The 19378-nt window shown below is 32.8% G+C and overlaps 1 protein-coding gene across 1 annotated transcript in view; it reads left to right on the forward strand.

Moving 5' to 3' along the window:
• The window catches only part of LOC126748477 (SKI family transcriptional corepressor 1 homolog-B), a 159504-nt gene that overhangs the window by 18854 nt on the left and 121272 nt on the right, over positions 1-19378 (forward strand). The window contains exons 2-3 of the mRNA XM_050457728.1: positions 17495-17642; positions 18191-19053. Coding sequence (XP_050313685.1) covers positions 17495-17642; positions 18191-19053 — 1011 coding nt within the window. The remainder of the gene's footprint in view (positions 1-17494; positions 17643-18190; positions 19054-19378) is intronic.

Genomic DNA, 19378 nt, shown 5'->3' on the forward strand with positions numbered 1-19378 from the left:
TGTTGATCAGATTTATTTTATTATTATTATTTTTTTATTATTCTTGTTTTATGTTGGCTTTCGCCTTTTCTTTTTTTTCTTTTTTGGTTTTTTCTTTGTTTATATAAAATATGCTTTTATGTGCAATCAAAATCGATTCTGTATTCTGTTTTTATCCTGTATCCTGTATAACCAAATAAATACTTGTATTATAAATTCTAGGATTGGAAAGCTTTTAGCACAAGTTTGTAAACTTAGCAAATAAAGTATATTTTGACTTTGACTTTGACTTTAAGCGCTCTAATTTCTGCCCAATGGTAAATACCACTAACACGGATTTAATAGGACTTCTGTTTAAACCTTCGTTTTCTGTCCATTTATTTCTTACTGTGGTATTAAATTTACCTTGGCCTATTATAACCAGTTCTCACCCTCCTCACCTGCTCCACTTAGCACTTCTTAGGTGTTGGACCTTCCACGTGCCTGTCGCCATTATTTTCTCTTTCCGGAGACGTCGCCTTTGAGCTCGCTTTGAGTTTTTTGTGATGCCAGATTAATTTTATGAATATCCTGGGTTCATTTATACTATTTGGTAGGTTACTCCGCCCCGATTCAGAGACGATCGAATTGGTGCCACTATTTTTTTGGTCCATAAAGTACCCACGAGTAAGGAGGAAGGCTTGGTAAGGCTGTGTATTTCATTACGGATTTTTACCGCTAATAAATGTCAACGTGCATCAAAGCATACTACGTTTTACTTTGCTCATTATAACCTCAAACTAGCAAATGACCTTTTAATTTTTTTTATTTAAGATAAACTTAATAAATAGTGTACTTCGTTATGACTTGTTAGCCTTGAAAAAAAATTATGGTAGCTTGCCTACTTGCCTACTCGTCTTTTTACTTATTGGCTTCTTTATGGCAGACCAACCACAAAACCAAAACAAAAAAATAGCTAAGGTAACAGGACCGAACATTAAATTTCTATACTCCGGTTTAAAAAAAAACAAGGCATCTATACTATGGAAATATGCTACTTGCGTGATAAAACCTTAACCCGACTTATATTTTTGAGTCTTGCAGTTATAAACTCGTATGTGGGCGCAGATTGAAAGTTTTATTTACTTCCGTATTTTTCTGCAGAAAAAAGGTTTTTATATTGTTATACCTTTTGTAAAAAGATTAAATATAGTGAGATTACAGGTTAATTGTTCTAGTGAAGTTAATAGCTAAGGTAAACCTGATTTGATAGGGGAATTTGTAGACGGTGATCTCAGGAATTTGGTAACAAATTGAAAACTGGAATAAGTCGCAGTATGACATTTTTAATGGCTTTTCTGTGAGAAATAACCCTAATTTATTGATGTTGAATGTGATTTGAATATACATCTTCTGTTGTCAAAGTTGAATTTATTTTAACTGCTTGTAGGTTTCGTCAAAAGAAGTTGATTTACCAAAAACCACTTATGTAAAAGTTGCATAATAAAAGAGATAGTAAAACATTAAAAATTAAAAAAAACCACAATAATAATAAACAATTTTTTTGATATTCTCGAATGCCGTGTAAATTTTTATCGTTTTTTGTTTACCACTCTTACCGTTTATGAAAATTTGTATTACTGTATGGTTTTCAGTACGAATCTTGGGTCTTCTGATTGATTGTATCAGTATTTTAATAATGCGCATTTCATTTGTCTGATTACTTTGTGCGCAAAAATGGCACACGTTTACGAAAACAGTGAACTAGTAGACTTACCTATGAAGAGTGCCGGTTGAAAGGTTTTCGCAATAAAATTACTAAATAACCTGGCTTCACGTATATTTGTAAATTTAGTTATTAGACTTCGTGACATAAAGTTTTTAAAAGAACAAAAAGGAAGCCGCGCTGGAAAAGCTGTTCAACTTGAAATGTTACAAATTGAGGAAGACATTTTAGAAATGGTCGAAGACTACCCAATAATGAGTTATAGAGCCATAAATAAAGTCTTTTTTCTTAAATAAGTCTATTTTCTTCTTCTCTTTAATATTTGAGTGTATGAGACAGTATTTTCTAAATTGATTTTTACGATAAGTGACGTAATACCCAACAAAATAAGTAACTCATTAGTGCTGGTATACACGATCCGGTTTCAACGGATGCGGTAGAAACGCAGCGGTACTACATTGGTACAACACATAGGTTTAAATAGGAGGCGATACACGATGCGTTAGCACCACATCGACGGAAGAGAAACGCAGCTTGCTGCGGTAGTAACGGACGACGGGATGGTTGACTGACTCTTAGTATAACCACCGAACATAAACTAGAATAGAAGGATCACTCTAAGCGCCGCCCAAAATGTTGCCTTTCTCACTCGCTTTCTGATGCTACTCTTTTTTGCTGCCCGGTGGGGACTGCGTTATACAGGGGCGTCTTCAATATTAGAACTATAATAGCGTTGTGCGGAAATTATGTACTTTAAAAATGCCGGCGATATGTTGCGTAGATGGCTGCAGGAGTAAAAGGGGATATAATTTTTTTTTAAATAAAAATGGATTAGTTTACAGAAAAAAATACATGCTTTTCTTCAGTATTTCTTAAATATCTCGGAAAATTAAGATCCTACAAACAAATTCAAAAAGTGTCAGCGATTTAGAGTACATATTTTTTTTAAATCGTGATTTTAATCTAAAAATATGCAAAATTTTTCGTAATATTCTGTTATTAGTGGTGGTTTTTAATAGTGAAAGCTATCCGATTTATTATTAGTTGCATTGCAATAATTTGAATGATATAAATTTTAGTCACTTATACCGTCTAACTATACTTAAAACTGCATTTTTTCGTCATTAAGGGTGGTTTTTAAGGGTTTAAGTTTCAAAATATTGATGTGTACTATAATCCCCAATGTAAAACTATATTTATTTTGCATATTTATATGAATTCTAGGTTGTAAAACACCTATTTTCGTTTTATTTTAATTTTAGTGGTTTGTTCTTTTATCCCCTATTTAAAAAGCAAATAATTAGGCATTTAATAAGTTTTTTTTATTTAACTGCCTTTTTATATTTCACTGTTACCGAGTTCCATATGCTGAGTGTTGTTATCACAATATTATGTAAATTTTATTAAATATTTAAAAAATGGGTATATTAACGAAGTTATTATTAATTAAGTGTATGTAATATTAGGTAGGTAGTTTCTTGGTCAGTTAAGAAAAGAGCATGAAAGGAACGTAAAGCTAAGATTTAATTGTGTACATTCTAATAAACTTAATTTTAAAGCTATCTACCAAGTGTTTTTCTTACAGTTATTTGTTCAAAAGAGATACTTAATAATATTCTTTTAATTTCATTTTAACAGTAATACAAAGTGCCTTTAATTTCAAAAAATTCCATATATTACACGCTGCCCGCCGCGATGTACGAAAATATTCCTTATTAAAAATGTTTCAAACACCCCCCGTATCGTAAAGGATTGCCGTCGAAACTAAATAATGATTTACGACCGCGTAAAAAAAGTCGGCACTGTTTAGAAGTCCCTACTTCAAACGGCCGCAAGAGAGTGAACCTACTGTCTTGTTCTTTATACTGTGGTATAACGTAAAAATTGAAGGCATCCTCTTCCGTCGATGCGGTGCTAACGCATCGTGTATCGATAACCTCCTATTTAAACCTATATGTTGTCTAACGCATCCGTTGAAACCGGATCGTGTATTCCCGCACTTAGAGCCATAGCAGCTTAAGTTAAAGGTACAAGCGTCGTGAGCTAAAGATCATCTTAGAAGAGTTTTATTTTGTAGCTGCCGGAAAAGTACACCAAAAATAAAGATTTTACGAAATAATTTTGTGTACAGACCAGACCACATTTACAGAAGACGTACTGCATGATTTCTACAACAATCATCTTTGAGTAATAGAAAATTCGCATGTTGTAAAAAGCTATAATTTTTAACATAGATTTTTATTAAATGTTTAGACTGGCGTGGTAAATCGCATGCTTATTGGACCATGTTTTGTTCCACCTCGACTGACTAATGAAATTGATTAATTAGTTCTTCTCACATCAATACACAATCTGCCCTAATATATCACAATTATTAGAAGATGTTTCTCTAATTGTGAGACAGAATATATGGTTCCTACATGATAAGGCTCCACCGCAAATAATGAGTTTCTGAATAGATGAATAGGGAAAACGGGCTCATTTATTGGCCCTTCGCGCCACATATTTAATGTCTTGCGATTTTTTCCTATGGGGCCATTTTAAAGAGTTGGTGTATTATGATGTAGCAGTAAATATTCCGAAAGAACTTATAGAGCGTGATATTTTGAAGATTCTTGTCATTTAATTCTTGGACACCAGAATTTTATTTTCGATGCTTGTAAACAGTCACGGATTTGCTGAGTAATATTGTGTTTTATTCGAACAAATAAAACAATTTTTGTGAAAACTGTAATCATTTAACGTAATAAATCTAAAATAATTTCCAATAATGTGAAGTAACTCTTTTATTATGCAATTTTTATATAGGTTTTTGGTATATTGAATTTATTTGTGTTAAAATAAATGATTCATCTTATATCAAATATCTTGTATATGTTAAATATAATGATTTCCATTAGTGGCAATATATTTATAAAATTCGTGTTTCAAATCAGAATTTGGGATATATAAGATAAAATGTATATCAGGTCAAATAATTTCTTTTGGGTAAATGTTTAGCAAATCTATCCTTGTTAAAATAGTGGTTCTTCTTAAATTGTTTGGCATATTTAGGCAAGAATCTGTTTACGAATTCTATTATCAAACGTACATATGAATAATTTGCAGATTCAAAAGTTGAGATATTGGTAAAGATTTTCCGTGTGTATTATTATCATTGTTAAGGTATACTGTAGCATTAAAGTCTATGTCATCTTTTTTAGGCTTATTGACATAATTTTGAGGTTGATCGAGGGTTTCGTTGATAACTTCATTATATCTTTCATGGAATGCAAAATCAGCAAGATTAGTAATTTTGTTTTTGGTATTATATGCTACTGACTCGCTGTTTTTAGGATGCTTATGTTAATCATCGTCGACAAAGTTTTCTTTGGTTTTCTTATAGATGGATTTCAAAAAGTTCCAATAATTTTAATTTACAACTTATTAGGCGACAATTTGGCTCTTTAAATTTAAACATACAAGAGGATTTTCAATATCCAACTTGAAAATGTTTGGCTGCCTCATATACAGGGTGATTTTCAACCTATGCGCATAAACTTGGGAAATGGTAGATGAAGATCAATAATGAGTAATAATGAGAAAAAAATGTAGTAAAATATTGTTGGTTTCCGAAATAAAGTTAAACAAATGTCAACAGATCGTGTATCAGACGAACTTATTTTGTTTATTAATAACTGATAGTAAACAAGTCATAATGTTTGGAATTTGTTGTTTGGAATCTTCAGCAGTACTTAGTTTGTTGGTGGCTGTAATCGTTTTCGATCGTTATTTTCACACGAACAAAATAAAAGCGTCAAATGTAATGGCGCACATTTTTACAAACGAAGAACTTGTCGACATGGTTTTGGTTTACGGAGAAACGCATCAGAATGCAGTGGCAGCAGCTGATCTGTATGCCCAAAGATTTCCCCGAAGATAACACCCGAGAAGTGGGGCTTTCTTACGTGTTACTCAGCAGGGTAGAGATACTGGCAATTTGCGGCCGCGGCCTGGACAAGATGGAGGACCTATTAGACCAAGGCACATTCTAAATCTGGAGGAGGATATTTTAGAAGTTATCGAAGAACAACCTGGAATTAGCACTAGGACAATTGCAGCGCGATTTGGAATATCGCAATCTACAAGTTGGCAAATTTTAAGGCACGAGTTGCTGTACCCGTTTCATAAATGCAGAGGGTACAAGCCCTACTTCCAAGAGATTTGCCGCTTCGAGTACACTTTTGTGAGTGGTTATTACATCAGCAGCAGTTAAGCCCAAACTTTACCATGAACATTTTAGTTACGGATGAGGCAAATTTTACGCGCAATGGAATTTTCAACTTTCATAACACTCATTACTGGGCTTTGGAAAATCCGCATATTACACGGAGAACATACTTTCAACAACGTTTTTCTGTAAATGTATGACTGGTGCTCGGTATTTAGAATTTTTGCGCAACAATTTACCAGTGCTCCTTGAAAATGTGAATCTCAACGTTAGGCTGAACATGTGGTTTCTTCATTATGGTGCTCCACCACATTTTTCACGACCAGTGCGACAACATTTAGATCGTGTGTTTCCCGGACGATGGATAGGCCGTGATGGTCCAATTGGGTGGCCCCCTCGCTCGCCTGACCTTAATCCATTAGACTTTTATTTGTGGGGTCATATGAAAACAATGGTGTATGTAAACGAAGTTGATACTGAGCAAGAGCTACGACATCTCATAAACGCTGCTAGTGACGCAATTCGCCTACAGCCTGGCCTGGCCCGTGCACCTACATGCACGAATACTTCATGGATTCGACGAGCTCAAGTCTGTATCGAAAATAATGGAAACAACTTCGAACAGTTGCTTTAAATTAGTTTAAATTAAACTTTAATGTGTTTAAATACACGTTTTTTATTTAAAAAAGATGGATATCTCCAAAACTAAAAATATTTTACTAATTTTTTTTTCATTATTTTTTCATTATAGGTTGAAAATCACCCTGTATAGCTAGGAACTTTTCGACAGTGGCATAATTTCGTTCAGCAGAATTTAAAGTTCTCAAGTATTATACAATCAGATGGTCGTTCTATCAAAGTAAACTACCAAGGATTATACTAGAGTTATTGGTGCTGATTTTAAAAGTCTTGCGACGAGCGGGAGTTGGTAATCAGTTCCTTCCATTTGACAAAAACTTCTTTATTTCCAATAAACTTTGCATGACCTTTCTCAAGATTTTTACCAAACTGAATAAAGATTATCAAACATTTTCTAAATTTTGTGCAAAGGATACTTATTTTTAATTGCTACATTATTCAATTTTCGATACTCTATTACCCTACGAAATGTTTGTTTACCGGAGGCGCCAGCCTTTTTTGGAAATTTATATTTCTGGCAACATGAATGGCGGGTTTCGAAGAGATCTTGCACGCAGGTTTAAGGGTTTAGTTAATTCCTATTTCTCGTAAAAGAGATATTTTAATATTGCTATTTTCAGGATACATCTTTTTGCTTGAAAGTTTTTTATGAAATCAGGATACAAGTTTACAACATTAAATATTGATTCAGATGCTCTTGATTTAATTAAAACCGTATTTAGCATTTGTGGCAAAAGGAACTATGGTAGGCCTGATTTTTAGACAGACAAATCTATAAAGAGGTTATTTCGAGAAAATGTTCATCTTCTGAATCTGGATGAATTCAAGAAACAGGAGGCGTAACAATTTCGTCTTACATAATAGGGGTGTCTTGTTCATTCACCACAATTTTTCCTGAGAAAAAATATTTAAAAAAATTAAGAGTTAATAATTTTCAAAGGGTTTTATTTTCTACTTGCTGCTATATATGCGAAGGTCCTGCCGAGTATAGTGACATGGGAGTTGTTTTTCGCGAAAGACTTTGATTATTATTCCTTTGTGGGGTAAATACTTTTTTGGGTTTTCAAAAAACTTATGCATTAATTGGAAAATTTTGCTTTACGGGCCTGAGCGGTCCACCAACCGGATGAAAAGAAAAGGGTTGCCTAATCTCTTCGTTGAAAATGCTAATGTTTTTGATTAAATTGTTATGAATCTTTGGAACTCAAGGAGTAAAAATAATTTTTGCATTTTGGTGTAGATTAGTGATTGATGATTGGATAAAGGTTTTTGAGTAATTTGATTTTTAAGATTATTTTGTGATTCAACCAGATTATAATTACTTACTTGTACAAGGACACGATTTAAATTATTAGGATTTTTTAATTAACATAGTTTTTAAAGTTTCAGAGACAATTAACATCAATACGATAACAACTGTTGGTTCAGCTTGTATTGTTAAAATCAAATTTAAAATATTTGTTTTATATTATACAGGGTGTTTCAGAACTATGGGATCAAACTTCTAGGGGTTGTTCAGTGCAACAGTAGAATCCATTTGAGTATAGGAACCCATGTCCGGAAATGTGTCTTTACGCCACTACGGCCCTAAGACGCGTTTAAATTTAGAAGAAATATTAATTACCTAAATAGGATCTGATGCATTTATTTTTACCTGTTGTATATGATACCATCACAACAATTGTTCAAAATGTCTTCCTCCAACCTCAATACACCGATTTAAACGCCGCACATGATTTCGGCGGACTACACTAAAAATTTGATCCTCGTTTTGAATGATTTCAAATGCTGCTGTTATTCGTCCAATTAAGTCTAGCTCTGCTTCTACTGGAGTTTCGTAGACTAAAGACTTTATATGTCCCCACAAGAAAAAATCGAGCGACGATAAATCGGGTGACCTAAGAGGCCACGAAACTGCTCCACCTCTGGCAATCCAACGGTGCCCAAACCGCTGAGCCAAATACTCGGGTACTTGTACAGCAAAGTGAGCCGGCGCTCCATCATGCTGAAACCACATTTGCTGTCTAACGTTTAGTGGAACATTTTCAAGGAGTTCTGGGAGAACTTCCTCCAAGACACGCAGATAAATAGGTCCTTTAACCGTTCCGATAGAAGGTATGGCCCAATTAAATAATCATCAATGATGCCTGCCCATACGTTGACAGACCAACGATTCTGATGTTTTCTTGGAAAAATTGCATTAGGATTTTCTTCGTCCTAAACATGGCTATTCCTAATATTAAAAATACCGTCTCTTGTGAAAGAAGCTTTATTGGTCCACAAAACATATCGTAAAAAATTTGGTTGTGCAATGATGTGATCCAGAAGCCATCGACAAAATTGAACTCTAGGATGATAATCGGCTGCAGTCATACCTTGAACTTTCTGGAAGTGGTAAGGATGGAGTTGTTGCTCGTGTAGTATCCGCCAGACAGAAGTGTTACTCGTATTCATATTCTTAGCGACGTCACGTGTGCTATTTGATGGTTCATCGGCAACTCGCTGAAGCACCTTTTCTTCAAATTCGACCGTTCTTACGGTTCGAGCAACACCAGTATCATGCATCTTGGTCTTAAACATGCCTGTCACAGCGAGCCGCCGATGAACCGCAATCAACTTTTTGTATCCAGGATGCTGTCGTTCGGGATAACGTTCATTTTGACGTTAACGTTTGTTGCTCCATATGCCAAATGCATATTCGCCAATTCTTGATTGGTAAAGTTTCCCATTAGCAATAAATGTTTAAAAATTGTAAGCTATAACATTTTTTAACATGACATTGAGAATTGACATTGATAAGCGTTGATTTTAAACAATTGTTGTTATGGTATCATGTATAAAAGGTAAAAATAAATGCAGCAGATCCTATTTAGGTAATTAATGTTTTTTTATAAATTTTAACGCGTCTTAGGGCCGTAGTTGCGTAGTGACGCATTTCCGAACATGGGTTCCTATACTCAAATGGATTCTTCTGTTGCACTGAACAACCTCCAGAAGTTTGATCCCATAGTTCTGAAACACCCTGTATATTTATTTACATACACTGTGCTCTAAAATTAATGCATAATTTTAAAAATAGTTTTATTTCAAATATTTTTTATATCTCAAACCATAGAAGTATATGTATTATTAAACGTGGACTATTGATGTTTGATTTTTTATGAACTGTAAACAAGAAAAACAAACCTTTAGAGGCAAAAAAGCGAACAAAGATAAAAAGTGTTTATGTTTATATTGCTCCGTTCAGAATTTCATGCGTTTTACTTCAGTACGCGCAACGAGAAAACCGTAATTTATCAGAAACTGTCTGTGTTAGAGATGATACTCTTCACGAAGAACCGTATACCCAAAGTCAGCTTGCTGAAAGATAATGTCAACCAGTCAACCATCTCCAGAGTTTTGAGTCGGTTTGCACAAACTGGTAGCAACATTAGAAAACCAAGCCAGGGTTGTGGAAGAGTTACAAACTTTGCTGAAGTACCTTGAGGCAACGGTTTGTGACTAGCCCTTCTTTACAAAATGAGGTGCTGGAGCATTACAATAAGTCAAAACACAGTCAGGAGAAGCTAGCGAAGACCAATATAAGGCCTGCTAGAGCAGCAACTAGTACATTACCCATCAGAGAGCATAAGAGAGGAAGACTAAAATTCGCTCGTTGGTTAGGAAAATAAAGATTGTGCATAGATTATTTTTTGGTATAAAATTTTGATTACACATTGTGTATTTTTATTTTAATTATTTATAATTTAAAAGATAAAAAATGAGCTGGAAAGACAAAAAATATTAGAAAAAAAATCCAATTTCTAAAATTATGCGTTAATTTTAGTGCGCATTGTAATTTAGCTCTTAATTATTGTGCATTTAAGTTTGCTAGCCTATAGGATCACCATATTTTTGTCTTAAAGCTACCCTAACTTCATCCCTTAAGTTATAAGATCAGGTTTACTTTTCGAAAATTTTGAGAATTATCTACTTACTTATATCGTATAACCTTAACACATGCTTTTCCGGAATTTCCTCTAGATCATAAAAGAGATCATGGAATTCGGTAATGAAAAAAATAAATAATTTTAAATGTTTTGGAGAAATATTTGCAATCTTATGGTACAATTAATATTTCTAAGATTGAAGGGCTTCCAGAGTTTTACCCCAGGGAGTTTCTTCCTTCTTCCAGTGCTTCTTACACATTTGATCTTAATGATTAACAATACAGAGATTAAAGGACAAATGGCATCAAGTTCTTGCAGTAATTTATTAAAATATGCCAAATACAAAAATCGATAGAGAGACATGTGACACTATCCTATTCGCAAAGCTAGATGTAAACTTAAACCAGTTAAATACCTTTTAAAAAAGTTATATTAAAAATAAATTTGAAAACTAATTATGACTTTAAGCAATTGATAAAACCATCATACAATAAAAAAAATAGAAAAAAACTAAAACAATATATGCAAATATTGCCTATGCTGAGATGAGCTATAAGACTGATTGGTTTGTACAGATAAGTCGCTATGCTCCTGCACTCTGCCAAGAATAAAATCATGCATTTGTTTTATACACTGATAATGTTATTCTCCATTATCTCAATTATTAAAAATAAAAAGTTATTTAAATTTGGATGTTTTGGGTCTGCCTCGCTGTCAAATAGACCTTATTTCACGTATTATAATGAAAAACCAAAAGTATTATAAAATTCTCTTTAAAGAAAGTTAAAAATAAATTTAAAAATATGTATGTATAAATTTTCTTTCATTCTGCATTTACATAGAAAATGTATTCCTTTAGAAATAGTTTTCATTCCTTCAAAGTTCCTCATGAAAGTTTCATTTTACTAGAATAAAATTACCGCTTAACGTTTCACACATTATTAAAAAATTATTTTCACTACCCTAATATACAGGTCGGGGAATCGATTATTACGAATAGAAAGGTATTTAAAGCTGAAATATGGCAACGCGCACGCATGCATTTCGGGCACTCAGCTACTCGCCTGCTACGTGGTTGTTTAGTTTTTTAGTACGACGTTAGTAAGCATGTGACTAGGGATTATTGTATTACTTGCAATAAAATTTCGCAAAATTTTACGCAAAAGTTTTTAGGCATGTCTAAAATATTTTTCTGATGATTTTTACTTTGATTTGTGTACAACGCACATAAAATGATAATCTCAAAATGTTTATTATGCTGTGTATGTTGCATAATCTAGGAGGGCATTTAATATCGCCAGTCGCACTAATAAGAGGGTTAGGAAAAATATTTGTTGTTTGGAATTGTTTTACCAAAACTGCATTATAAGCAGGATAGCCGTTTTGTTAAAAATCAACCGAGTCCAGGTCTAAATGAGGGAGTATTTCAATGGCAGGAAAAATCGAGTTTTGAAGCAACTCAAGGTAGTTTGGCCATTAAAGTACCATTACTAAAAAATAGCGCATGGATTGTGTGTCGAACGACCACCAATGTAAATGAAATTGGACTTTATGATATTACTATTTATTTAATTTTTAACTTGACGAAAAGTATAAGATAAATTCGACGTCTTTTCTTCTACCAACAAATGCTTTCGTCCACCTCTTTGTTTTTTGCTGGACTCTGGCGTCATCGCTCATCGCTTCACAACTCGCTCCTACCACTCGTATCACTGTCGCGCACACGTTGCCACGTTTATATAAGTTATTATTTTTAAACTTCAAACAAATATGGCCAAAATATCAGCCCAAACATTAATTTTTGGAGGTTTCTAAGCACAGAATTGCAAAGTTCTGTTCTGATTTTCTTGAGGCCAATTTCGTACAATAAAGGGATTTTTTTTTCCATGTAAGATTTACCTGAAAATAAAATATTTCATAAGAAAATTGAATTTTCATTTTCTTTTTCATTATGGATTCACGTTCTTCACGCTTCACAGTTTAATGTGCTATCTATAATATTTTTGACAACAAAAGGATGTCTCAACATTCGAAACCACATATATTATTTTGCAAGGAACGGTCTACTTTCAAATGTAATTGAAGACAAATCTTTACATTATACTGCCAAATTGCCTTCATAAAACCATTTAATAATTTGAGCTTAGGAGGAGTATAAAAAGCCATAATAATCTAAGAAAAAGTAATAGTGCTATAAAATTCTACAATGCTGCCACCCAGCAAAATGAGGTATACAAATAATATTATTATTATTCTGTAAAAAATAAAAACAGTTACCATTATTTTGGACCATGCGTAATTTTCAATTCTTCACCCTGTATATCTTAATAAAATGTTTTAGTTGCCTTTGATAGTATATTTTAAGATGTCATATTTATGTAGCTTGCAATGTTATGTATTAATAAACTTTTAAAGAGTTAATACATTTACGGCTTTTTTAATGTTATTTTCAATATTTTTGTAAGCCTTGGAAATGATTGCTTTTATTTACATGATTCACTAAGAAAGTTTATGCAATTGAGTAGCAAGGTTTAGCTTAAAGATACTCTTATGATAAATTAAAAATAATCACTCATCAAGAAATAAAGAAAAATGTGTGCCAAGTGCTATAGTCGCCTTCGCTTTTATCGTGCGGGTTCAAAGGTCACCACGTAATATGAATCAAATTGGAAAATCAGTGGCTGCCAAAATGTTATTTCCTTGAGAGTTTGACAATACATTGAACGGCGTCATGTGACATATTAAAGCCGCGCATACACCTTAGATCATAATTATTAATTGACGTGATGCCTTTAACGCCGTAAAAATGTCTGCGGAATACTACGTATCCGAGATTCGACATGTAAAATATACGTTGGTTATTTCCTTTCATGAGGTGAAAAGCCCATAAGTATAAAGCCCGTTGGGTATACGCCTCATCGGTATATGCCTAGAATCCCCGATATTCTGCTAAGTTGCCAGACATAATATTTACTTTTCTTTTTTGAAAAATTGTCCGAAATAGACGGAATTCTCAATAACAATTTTTCTTTACGCAATAATATCTAAATCTAAGCATTTTATATTTTTTTATGAGAGCAAAAATGCCTCCATAACCTTTCATTAAAATTGTAAAGTAAAATTGTTAAAAATGGTTGTTACCTAAATTTCAAAAAAATTACTAAAATAAAAACTGGTGAATGCGGCGGGCATTTCTATCTCCTAGCGCATTCACCAATTCATTTATTTAACTTTGTTTAAAAAGATAAATACGAGGCGAGCTACGACAGTTCTTTAAAATGTCGTTTTCTTAAGACAATTTTTTTTACACATTACAGGGCAAAAAAAAGATTAAAAATAACTTAAAAAAAAAAACTGGTGAATGCGGCTGGCATTTCTATCTCCCAGGGCATTCACCAATTTATTTACTTAGGTTTTCTTTAAAAAGATAAATACGAGGGAAGCTACGACAGTTCTGTAAAATGTCGTTTTCTTATGAATATTTATTTATTTACACATTACAAGGCAAAAAAAGATTGAAACTAACTATTAAAAAAATGGGGAATGCGCCGAGCATATCTATCTCATAGCGCATTCACCAATTTATTTACTTAGTTTTGTTTAAAAAAAAAAATTTGTACTTTTTAATCATACCTAAATAATAAACGAAATGCAAAAAGAAAACTAATTATTTTAATAACGAAAAAGAAAATAACGAAATAAAAAATAAGGGATTGCTTAGAATCTACAAGAAGAAGTAGCTAAAGCGCTTGGAATTAGTTTAAGGATGGTGCAAAAGGTTGCATATGAAAACAAGAACAATCTTATTTTCAAGCAGGAAACAAAGTGTAAAAGGAAAAAGCCGAAGACTGAAGATTTAAGTGAATGTGTAAAAATGAAGTAACAAATTTAAATAAAAAGAGAAACTAATTATAACTATCATTATCACTAACAGAGTCGGAAAACTCTTCGTCATTTTCCGAATCTTCTTCAAATGGAGCAATGATCATCGGTTCAACTTGGATATCGAGTACTTTTTCTCTCTTCAACCAGGTTCTAATAATGTTTTCTGTGTGATCCACTGATTTCCGCCAATACTCCTTTGTGATGTGATTCAATGCCTCATTCCAAACAGCTTCAACCTGGTCAGATCTAAGCCCAGCACCCACATACTTCTCATAATAAGATTTTGACCCTGCCCATATAAGCTCAATGGAATTAAACTGACAATGGTATGATGGCAATCTTAAAACTTCATGGCCATATTCACGTACTATTTCGTCAACAGCATATATTTTTGGTCTTTTGAGGGATTTTGCAATTGAAAGAAGTTCGGATTTTAGCATATATGGCAAGAGATTTTGATTTTCTTTTACTAACCATTCATAAATTTCGCTTTTTCTCCAACTTCCATTTGGTTGTTTATTCAAAATTCTTGAATGATACGACGCATTGTCTAATACTATTAAGGAAGGTTCTTGCAAGTTCGGTATTAACTGTTTCTTTAACCATTTTTCAAATATTTCGCAATTCGTATTGTCATGATAATCCATACTTTTAGACTTAGAAGAAAAAATTAAACTTGCACCTGGAACGAATCCCGTTGAAGACCCGGTATGTAAAATAATAAATCGTTTTCTCTGACCACATCCTTTTTTTCTTTTCACGCTTTTCACAGATTCATCTTGCCAAGATTTTATTCCACTCCCGTTTGAAAATATCCATGTTTCATCTAAGAATACCACTTTCTTTAACTTTGATTTTTCATTTTGTGTATATTGTCTTAAATATCCTATTCGTTGGCTCACAATAGTTGGTAGTTCACAAAAATGTCTTCTATTGCAGTCTTTTTTATAGCGAAAACCTATGCTTTTAATTAATTTTGATGAAGCAGAAAGTCCAATTTCCAAAGTGCCCGCGTTGCTTTAAAACATTCCTCAGAAATGGCAGCGTTATATTTGTTTTTAGCCTATATAGTTCATAAATCCTATCCCTTACTTCCATTTTTACACATTCACTTAAATCTTCAGTCTTTGGCTTCTTCCTTTTACACTTTTTTTCCTTGTTGGGAATAAGATTGTTCTTGTTTTCATATACAACCTTTTGCACTATTCTTAAACTAATTCCAAGCGCTTTAGCTACTTCTTCTTGTACATTCTTAGGCAATCCTTTATTTTCTTTTTCGTTCTCGAAGTAATTAATAACATTAAGTACCATTTTTTTGGCTTGAGTCAATCGAAACGAGACAGGCATGTTTGTTATGAAAGTAATTGTTTTAGAACCACTGACATTTATCATTTTATCTTCTTTTGATACATTAACGCTGCATATATCTGTTTCGTTTATCTGACGCATTGTAGTTAAAAAACATTGTTGCGCAAATTGAAATGAAACGTAACTACAAAAGTTTGTCGTTGATAATCCGATACACCCGCTCGATAAGAGCGTTTTTGACTATATATTGTTCTACGTATTGATCTTTAAAACCTAATGATGAAGGGAAATTTTGTATTTTGAAATTTTAAGAATTTTGCTTCAATTTTTTTTTTAGTTGCGACGAATCTCTAATGAATGTAACTCTCAGATCTTAGATACATGGTCAAATTTTCTCACGCCATAGCCGAATAGCCTTAGATAACTATTTTTAAGCCGTTATGAACTAACTCTGTCCCCTAATAGAAGAGCAGGCGAGTAAATAATAAGACAATAAAATACATAGGACTTTTTAATTTTTTTTTTTTTGAATAATAAAATCACTAGAATCTTAGGTCTCTACCGAAGTAGCACCCATTAAAAGGTCAGTAATAGTCCCCTGGAAAACGCCCCACTTGAAACACCACACAATCTAAATATCCGGTGACAGTACTCCATTAAAAACCACCTTCTGCTTGCAGGTAGACAAATAGTATGTAACTAAGTTAAGAACGTTTTCGCTAAAACCAAAATACTTAAGCACATCAATTCATGATTTACAGTAAAATGACTTACTGTAATCAACAAACAGCAAGCATGTCTGGTTATTCTGGTCATAGGAGGTCATAATAATATCAGACTTTGGCTAGAGCGGTTGTAGTGCTATGTAGTAATTTAAAGTCAGATTTGGTAATCGGTATTATACAGTTATGTAATATACGAAATAATTTACTCAGCTATAATTCTTTCAAGTATTTTAAAAGAAAATGAAAAAAGACCGATAGGCGATTACCAAGACATTTGCAATATTCCAGGGTACTGGAAAGTTTTGCTGAAAGCGAGATTGGTTAATAATAAAAATTATTTGTAATCAAAAATATGAAAATAGAGGATTAATCAATTTTTGACTTAAACCATTCGTCCCAGCGGTATTAGATTTCAGCTTACGATAGATTACTTCAATTTTTTTACTGCTAACATTACTAACATCCGAGAACGTAAAGAAATGAGGTAAATTAGATTAGAATGAGGTTTTTAGCTGATATTTTAAAAGCGCCTTTTTTCTTTACAGATCGTGGGACAATTTTTTTTTAAATTACAAAAATTCTGGACTGAAAAAAAAAGACATCGTTATGAGACGAACAGTGTTTGTAATGAAAATGTAAAACGTTAGTTATTATTACATTTTAATTATAAGTTTTTAGTAGTTTATTTTGTCTGACTTCTTCATTTTAAGTCATTAAGGTTGGTTTGTTGTAAATCCTCGTTTGAAGATCCTAGATTTTTTTTACTACTCTATTTTAACTATTACTATTTGGTTAAATTAATTAGTTCTGCTCAGTTAAAACAAAGAAACTTTTTTCAAACGTTTCTAAATACTCCGTGGATTTTTAAAAGGGATTAAATTTCGTGCCTTTTTAGTCAGGTTTGATGTTTTCCTTCATAATAATTTAATAGTAAGCAGTCAAGGCGAGTAATCTGCTGATTAGATGTTAATATTAAAAAAGTGTTTTCCTGAGAAAGTTTTTTTTGAGACTGAGCTCCGTTTTAGCATAATCATAGAAATAAATACATTTCTTGTCTAAACTGAAATATTTTTTATATTTAACGGTAATAGATATTAATAGAAAATTCTTTTAGTTTCAGGTGTCAACAGTTGTTCTTTATGGCGTCCCAATTGTTTCATTAGTAATTGAAAATCAGGAACGGTTATGCCTGGCACAAATTTCAAACACGCTATTAAAACAGTTTAGTTACAATGAAATCCATAATAGAAGAGTTGCTTTAGGTACGTGCGTTAACCATTATAAGTTAATTTAACTCACCGAATTCTGGTTAAAAATATAATTTTTTGTTATTTCTTTTACTGTTTTCAAACTTTAAAAGAAATATTTACTTAGTTTCCACCGTACCTTTTTATTATAAGAAATAGTACTCAATTAAAACAGTTTTAAGAATTTCCTTTCGACATTCAACTAGACGTGTTAAAATTAAATTAAGGAAATAAACATACCTGATATGCAGTTTAAGCTTCTTGCTTTCGATTGGTTTGCATGTAATTTATTAAACATGTGTATTCCAGTTCCAATATAAAATTGTATTTTTTTGGAGATGTATCTGGTGCCAGAAGCCTATATTTAATGGAGGTACTCTGCAGACTAGTTGAAAGTAAGAATCTATTTATGTAACCAGCCTGAGGTTTTGTTACATTAAGAATGGAAGCAAGCATTATGTTTATTTTTTTACTAAGGCTATTATTATTGCTAATATTTATATTTTGTTACAAAACTCTAATTTTAATCTTTAATTTGTCTAATAATTAAATTGTGCTTTTAGGTATAACATGTGTTCAATGTACGCCAGTGCAACTAGAAATTCTTCGACGAGCTGGTGCAATGCCAGTGTCTTCCAGAAGATGCGGAATGATAACCCGTAGAGAAGCTGAACGGCTATGCAAAAGTTTCCTTGGCGATAATGCTCCACCTCGTCTTCCAGAAGACTTTGCATTTTCAGTACATCACGAATGCGCATGGGGCTGTAGAGGATCATTTCTTCCTTCTCGATATAATTCATCAAGAGCAAAGTGCATAAAATGTTCCATCTGTGGTTTGTTCTTCTCACCTAATAAGTTTATTTTTCATTCTCATCGATTAAGTGCAAATGATAAATACGTTCAGCCAGATGCAGCTAATTTTAATTCCTGGAGAAGACACATGAAGTTAAGTGGTAATCCTCATGAAGAAATTATTCATGCTTGGGAGGACGTTAAGGCTATGTTTAATGGTGGAACAAGAAAAAGATTGTTGTCATCTTCTGTGGTTTCTACCCATACGTCAAAGCAAAATAAAGTTGAGCCGCATATTCAACCAATAGTCCCATCACCTAGAATTGCACATTGTCAGGACTTTCCACTTCCTATATCAAGAGTTGCTTTGGATTTGATGTGCCATAAACCATTAAGTTTTTCTTCTTATTCATCCCTGCCATGGCTGAAGAAAAATCCAGTCCTGTTTCCACCTGGAAATACTTTTTTCTCAATTGATAAAAGCTACCAGTCAGCATTCAAACCTGTTCAGCCTTTCGCAGAGGATACGGAGCATAGCACACAGAGATCTGATGACAGTGATAATGAAGTTGATATTGAAACTACGGATGATAATATGGGAACACCAACAAAGTGGGAGTTAAAGGATGAAAAGGTAAGTTTGTCTCATCTTCTATCCCTACTGAAAAAGTTACTACAATAATTTGTGTCATTTAAATAAATGTAATAATTCCTATTTGATTTTTTTACATATGGTATAAATTCAAATAAATTGCTAAATAATTGCAGATTAGTCCTTCTAAAAATAGGACACATTTCATATATTCACGTTTGTTTTTGTTCTTGTCTACTATAAGTATTTATAAATGTAAAGTGTAATTCTAAATTGAGAACTAATCTGACGTCATAAGCTTAGAAACGTAAAACTATTTCTGGGAAAATCTTTTTATAGATTAAAGCTACTCTAAACTTGCGTTCGA

Source organism: Anthonomus grandis, chromosome 22 (genome assembly GCF_022605725.1).
Source record: "Anthonomus grandis grandis chromosome 22, icAntGran1.3, whole genome shotgun sequence".
Taxonomy (NCBI): Eukaryota; Metazoa; Arthropoda; class Insecta; order Coleoptera; family Curculionidae; genus Anthonomus; species Anthonomus grandis.